The sequence below is a fragment of the Trichoplax adhaerens genome, genomic scaffold, assembly GCF_000150275.1.
Source record: "Trichoplax adhaerens TRIADscaffold_7 genomic scaffold, whole genome shotgun sequence".
Taxonomy (NCBI): domain Eukaryota; kingdom Metazoa; phylum Placozoa; class Uniplacotomia; order Trichoplacea; family Trichoplacidae; genus Trichoplax; species Trichoplax adhaerens.
The window spans coordinates 2,934,180-2,941,242 of NW_002060949.1; the positions used below are offsets into that span (position 1 = coordinate 2,934,180).

The following is a 7,063-nucleotide window of genomic DNA, read 5'->3' on the forward strand; positions in this document are numbered from 1 at the left end:
ATATTCATGTCTATTCATAGAGTAATTCAAGATTTTATACTTCAATTTCAGTAGCCAAAAACAAGCCTTTCAATGATAGGTGTTATTGAGTAACTGTGATGACATTACTACTTACTATAGGTATACATTAATTACGCTAATATTGCGATTTAATTAATAAGGTTAAGCCAAGACTTGTCGTATTCATATACTCGTATACGTTATCAATCAGTCGGGGATTGTTTTAAATCTCTTTCAATGCTGTTTTAATGGAAAATTGTGCATAATACTATCTTGCATGGTCAGTTCCGACATTTCTGAAAGAGCTGAGGTAATCGTATAATTCGTATAATTAATAGTCGTGTGTGTCATTTTCTATTGCTACTTTAAGGTGAAGTCATTGATCAAAAATGCGAATCAACTTCTGAAATTGGAGAATTAAATTAACTGACAAGGTATCAACATATCGATATATCATGACGTTGAACAGACTTACTGTATTATACAAAACAACTGTCTCAAGCTGTCTTCATACGAATAAACGTATGATTCAGTTTTCTCACACAAAGTAGTAGCGTTATACCATGTTCACAAGGTATTCATTAAGGATTTCATTCAGATTGGATGATAATGAATAAATTTAGAATTCCAATCGAAGAAATATTATGAACAACTTCTTGAACTCAAATCATGATGACTATGTAAAAGCAGATAAGATTGGAGATTTCTTTTTAGAATACAGTACAGTACTTTGTTGTCTGGCAAAATATGCTGTTGATAGAGTCCAAAAGCAAGTTTCTTGTCTATTTAATGTACTGTATATTATTTGCCTCCCGTAGATTACTATTTGGTATTAAGCAGTACTGCTATCTTTTGACCTAATGTGTACTATTCATAATAACAACAACCAATATACTGTACTACTATAAAAAATGGGGTTAGATTATTTTATGGAGTAGGTACTGTAATGTGCAGACCACAAAAAGTTGGAGAAAGATTGATTGCTTATTACAAAATTGAAAATAATTGAAAGGATTCTTGGCCAACTATTAGTCTATCCGATGGTACCCGGATATCCAGTTATAGTTCCATAACGAGTATCACATTATTAGCCTATAGTCCAGTTGTGTGCGTCATTTGAGTGTATTTTTTCTGCTATCATGTTTGAGTTGTCGTATTTGTTGTCTGAGTTATCAATGTCGACTGGAAGATCATTGTAATATAGTAGTCACAAAGAATCTATCCTATGCGTCAAAGTGTTTTTTGAATGATACATATTACATAGCTAGCTCATGATAAAAATAATAATGAAAATCCTTCAGCTGTTATTGCATGGAAGGCATCCACAACGTTAGACTCCAAATAAGCGCAAATGGGAGTCCATATGACAAATAGGATACATCGATGAGTTAAGTACTGTATGTGTTTATAAGCAATTTCCAGAAAGATATCGTGGGCGAAAAAAAAACACTTTAGCAGGGCTTTTGTTATTCAAGATAATGATGATCATTCTGTATAGATTGAATCAATGAGGAGATGACTGTATAGGAAATGTAGGAATGATGTACATGTAGGTGAATTTGTTAAATCGAACTAGATTGGAGAACTTTTCCAAGAGCATAAAATGTAGACATAGCTAAGAGTATTTTTAGTTTTCCTTGACGCTTTAATTGCATCGTCATGGAGTCGTTGTAGCGTACTTACCACAAACTGTTTATTCTATTTTATTACTATCTCTGATTGGATCAATTGGCGAAGACGTTCATCGGCTTTATTTCAATCAGATTATAACTATACAACATCGGTAGGATAGAGTAGAAGGAAAGTTGGCAACGTTCTGATGTAAAATGGATAGAATTTGCCACTCTTTTTCAAGCCAAATATTGATGCTTGTCACTACGATACTGTCAAGCGTATCAACATACTACACAGTAGCATCGTACTATTTTGTAGGTTAACTCTGTCAGCATTGATTGCCCGACGGTACTATACCCACTGTCCTATACGTAAGGATAATACAAAGGAAAGGGTACGCGAAGTGTACTGACGAACGAGGGACGGACTGGAGATAAATGGAAAGGTAAACCCTTGATCTCTATGCTCAATGGGGCTAATGATGGCGAACATACGGCAAACCGACAGTCCATGGTATGAGCCTTCTGAGCTTTCTGGGCTATAGTAGTACAGTATCATGGTCAATGAATTAATTAGAATATATTACAATATACTGTAGAGAGGTAAAAGAAAAAAGAAAGGGCACAGTAGTATTGCGGACTTGAGGGAGAAACAAAAGGCGAATGGCGAATGAGAAACCTTTCAATCCATTATTCCGATTTTACGAGAAGGAATGGATACAGTACTGGTACAGTACAATGTACCGTACAGTACTTTATTACAGTACATCGTACCGTGCCACCATAGTACTGTACTGTACATACTGTATCCAAAACTTTGCCAACTACAGTACTGTACAAATCCCTGTATTGTACTGTACAGTACAGTACAATACACTGTACAGTACGGTAGGTTCTCGGCTACAGTACGTACTGTACAGTGTACAGTACTGTATTGCGATTTGCTTTTCGGAAATGATGGAAGGTTTCAGACCGAACCAGACCGTTATTGGTGAGATTTTACGAGAAGGAATTGATACAGTACAGTACGTACAGTACAATGTACAATACTGTACAGTCGAGATTTTTTGGTACTGTACAGTACTGTCATGTACTGTACATGTACTGTACTGTACAATACAGTACAGTATCCTTTAGTACAGTACAATACTTTATCACAGTACATTGTACTGTGACACCATAGTATTGTACTGTACTGTAGTGGTGTGTCAAAACTTTGCCAACTACAGTATAGTACAGTACTGTACAGTATAGTACTGTACTGTACAGTACAGTACAAGTGACTGCATTGTACCGTACACTGTACACTGTACACTGTAGGTTCTCGGCTACAGTACAGTACTGTACATACTGTACAGTGTACAGTATGTCGGTTTGCTTTTCGGAAATCATGAAAGGTTTCAGACCGAAACAGACCGCTATTAAGAGTACTGTACTGTACAGTACAGTGCATTACCTCGACTGTACAGTCTACAGTGCACAGTAGAGGCACTGTAGGCCAAGAACTGCCCACAATGCTCGGTGGTGAAGCCACAAGATATGAGACTACACTAGCTCGATGTACCAGTGTAATGTACAGTATAGCAACCGCGAACATAGAGTACTGTACTGCACTCCGACATACAGTATCTCTACGTGTCTACTACGCTTCAGCACGCGCACCTCACAGTAGACACTCGTATAAAAGAAAGCAAAGTTTTGGACACCAAGCAAACGTTTACTGAATCAATGCCAGCAAAGAGATCCACAGCCTCGAAAGAGATTTCACGTCGAAAAATTTCAGCCAAAATGCCCATCAGCAGCAGTAGCAGCAGCAGGAAACGCAAAAATAAAACTCCCTTGGATACTCAATCAAAAAGGCAAAAAGGTAAACCTTGACAGTTGCTGCTCTTCTCTTGGACTACGGCGGGAATTTTAGAATTTCAATTACTTTAGACATGATCGACTTTTCTGTAGCCAGTAAAAAACGAAAGCAGTTGACGACTAGGAATGAGTAAATCCCCGATCGATGCCAGTCCAATCAGAGTATAGTAGGGTTTGGTTAGTAATAATTGACGCATTATGATGAACGCAATAGTCTGTAGATACACTCATATTTGAATTGGAGCAATCCAGATGAACTGCAGGTGTAGTTAAAGGACACCAGCTACTGCAAGGATTTCAACACGGTATTGGTGTTCCTTATACGACTACAAATATGCAGTACTTCAATATACTGGATTACCCATACTGTTGAACAGTAATTGATTTTCCTAAAGCAAGTTACGGTCCATGTTTCTCCTTGAGTAACGCTGTTACTGTCCCAGTATAATCAGTTTAATAAGTTAACCATATTTCTCGCTCAGTTTAACTGAGTTGTACTTAGTAAATAACTGCTAATAATTCGCAAGAAGAGTAAACCTTCACTCTATGGTACTCTATGAATTATAGTTTAATTATACAGTACTAGACGTTGCGATAGATGATAGTTGAAGTGTTTGTATAAAATGGATAACGGTATCATAGCTAGATTAAATATTGCATACACCTAATTTGCATAATATAAAGTAAAGAAAAAGTGCAAGTGTGGAAAATGCTAATTCTTTTTGACCTGTTTAAAGTAAGGCAAAGACTATTGAGTTCAATGCAAAGTTAACTGATTTATTCATTTATAATATAAATTGCGGTCATCGTTTAGCTCGGCTTTCATTGGCTTCCGATGAAGCCGGGATAGTACTTGTATTGGGACAAGGGGAGCTTGGCCAGTTAGGATTGGGAGAAGAGATTTTAGAACGTAGCAGACCGACGGCTGTTAAGAAACTCCTTGAAGTAGAATTTATTCAAGTTGCATGTGGTGGTGTTCATACTGTTGCCTTGACTAAAGCTGGCGAGGTAGGAAGAGAAAATTTGTGAGTGTACTTGGATTAAACTGAAATGACTATTCTAAATTTTTTAAAAGCAAAGATATTTAACTAATGATTAGGCTGTATATCTAAATTCTCCTTTTGGGTCAGCACGGTAGATCCACAGCATATGCATTACTGTATTATTAGATTTATTTTAATTTCTTAGCGTTGTGTACTTGCCTATCAGGCTAAGTTGTGGTATCAGAATTAACGGTCAGCTTTGTACAACATCCTATATTACACTGTATTTTTATATTTTCGAAGCTTAAGTTCTGCTGAGATGTTCGCGAGATTACTATTGTATACAGTACTCTAATGCTTGAATAATGGCTATTATATACCTGGGTTAACACCTTTCTACATTGTTTGAGAATGCTTAAATAGAAGTTAAATTAATTCAGTGATTTGTATCAAACAATGTACTCGTATAATGATTATTGTAGCCGTGTTCGTAGCGTTTAGACTATAAAAAGCTCAGAAACGCAATTTACCCACTAGGTTTAAAGTATATATTAGCTAGCAGTAAGAAATACTTTTGTAAAACAGTTTAAGAATTAGTGTTTGCAATAATATATACCAAAATACCAAGAAACATCCAAAGCCTATTGCTGAATTGTATGTATCATTATTATGCATTGGTATCGTGTTCTTTAATACATAATCGATCTTCAGGGATCGGTAATATCGAAGGCGAAATGCCTGGATATAAATCTATCTTACTATTAGAAAATTATTTCGTCTTTACTTTTTAGAGGCGTACAGTACTTAGATAGGCTTATTAGTTGCATAGCTGTATACCGTATTGCAATTTACTGGTGGTTTGCTAAAAGTTATAATTATTAACTGATCCTATAGATATATACGTGGGGCTGTAATGATGAATGTGCCTTAGGTCGCGATACTTCTGATACAAGTGAGGCAGAATATTTGCCTGGGCTAGTTGATGGTCTCGATAATGTAAAGATTATCCAAGTTTCAGCCGGTGATAATCACACCGCTGCCTTAGCCGATGATGGTCGCGTTTTCTGCTGGGGAAATTTCTGGGTACATGACATTTTTTCGTAGAATGCTTCAAGGATGTAGTACTGTAATGCAAACCAACTAAAATTTTTTATGTATCTATATTAGGATAATCGGGGGTCTATAGGACTGAACCTTGCCGGTAAACAACCTCGGCCCATTGTTATGTTAGGAGATCCGAATGACCCAGTGATAAAGATTGGATCTGGAAATAATCATGTCGCTGCGTTGACTGCCAACGGACTTATCTTTACATGGGGTTGTGGCGAGCAAGGTCAGTTAGGGAGAGTCGCAGAGAGATTTTGTAGTCGCGATACACGCCAAGGACTTAAACGCTTCTTGCAGCCGGCAGTTGCTCGTGTTACGCAAAGGAGCAAAAAAGATATAAGGTTTAGCGATATTTTTGTTGGCCCTTATAACTTATTTGCCGTAAATGCAGCAGGCGAAGTTTTTGCTTGTGGTTTAAATAATTATGGTCAAATCGGTAACGGTAACATCACTAGTTTATATTATTTGGCGAAAATTGATAGTTTATCGGCTCTAAATGATGGCAATGATGAACGACAGATTCTTATTGCCTCCGGTGAGCATCATACCTTAATTCTCGCCCGCAATGGTCGTGTTTATAGCATAGGTAGAGGTGATTATGGACGCTTAGGGCTTGGTCCTGATGTTAAAGAATGCTCTCATCCCACTGAGATCGAAACTTTAGCAAATTCAGATATAAAAGCTGTTACCTGTGGCTTAGCAGTGTCTTTTGCCGTCTCCAATTCAGGCGATGTCTATTCCTGGGGCATGGGTACCAATTTGCAACTAGGTAGTAGCACCGACGATGATATATTAACACCAACCTTGGTAAAAACGAAAGAAAGTTATAATTTCTTTGCGGCTTCTGCCGGTGGTCAACACACTGCCATCTTGGGTAAAAAGAAATAGCTTGAGGTCTAATTTAGTGTTTGTAATTGACTAGCATATATTTAATCGTAACGTAGGAAATTTTGTATATATATTTACGTATATATATACATCTATATAAAGATTTGGATAGTGCGTTATTCGGTACCTTTTTATGGAAACCGTGCTAGGTTCCAGTTATTTCCGTAGCACTGATCGTTTGATTATGACCGTGCAAATTCTAATTATATAATCATTGAGTAATTTCCTTCAATGCGCATTATATTATATCTTGTAGGTCATGAATAATTGCAAAGCAGGGTTATTGCAGTCTCTTAATGATATATTTACGAGTCTTAGTAAATTAATTTTTATAAAAATCTCTCGAGGTACGGTTGTACAACTTGTATTAGGATGCATTCATGAAATAGTGATTGGCCGTTATGGCAATGACTGTACTGAGAAAACAGATCATTAATATAATAGCATATATAGAGCAATTTAGCTTTCCTTCCTTGGCATCTTTGGTTTAAGATGAGACCAGAATTGTATTTTAATGGTGGAACGATATTATGGGAGATGGATGTTAAAAAATGACTAAAGTATCAACATAGTGCTTGAAAATATGTCAGTAGTGTAGTTTACCGCCCG

At 36.7% G+C, this 7,063-nt stretch overlaps 1 protein-coding gene across 1 annotated transcript; it reads left to right on the top strand.

Moving 5' to 3' along the window:
* Positions 1-3,401: 3,401 nt before the first annotated feature.
* On the top strand, positions 3,402-6,454 carry TRIADDRAFT_58118 (uncharacterized protein; the record flags this gene model as incomplete). The annotated part of the gene is made up of 4 exons (XM_002114012.1): positions 3,402-3,480; positions 4,291-4,484; positions 5,354-5,542; positions 5,627-6,454. 4 exons carry the CDS (start codon positions 3,402-3,404, stop codon positions 6,452-6,454), a joined length of 1,290 nt encoding a protein of 429 aa, XP_002114048.1.
* Between the last annotated feature and the right edge of the window lie 609 nt (positions 6,455-7,063).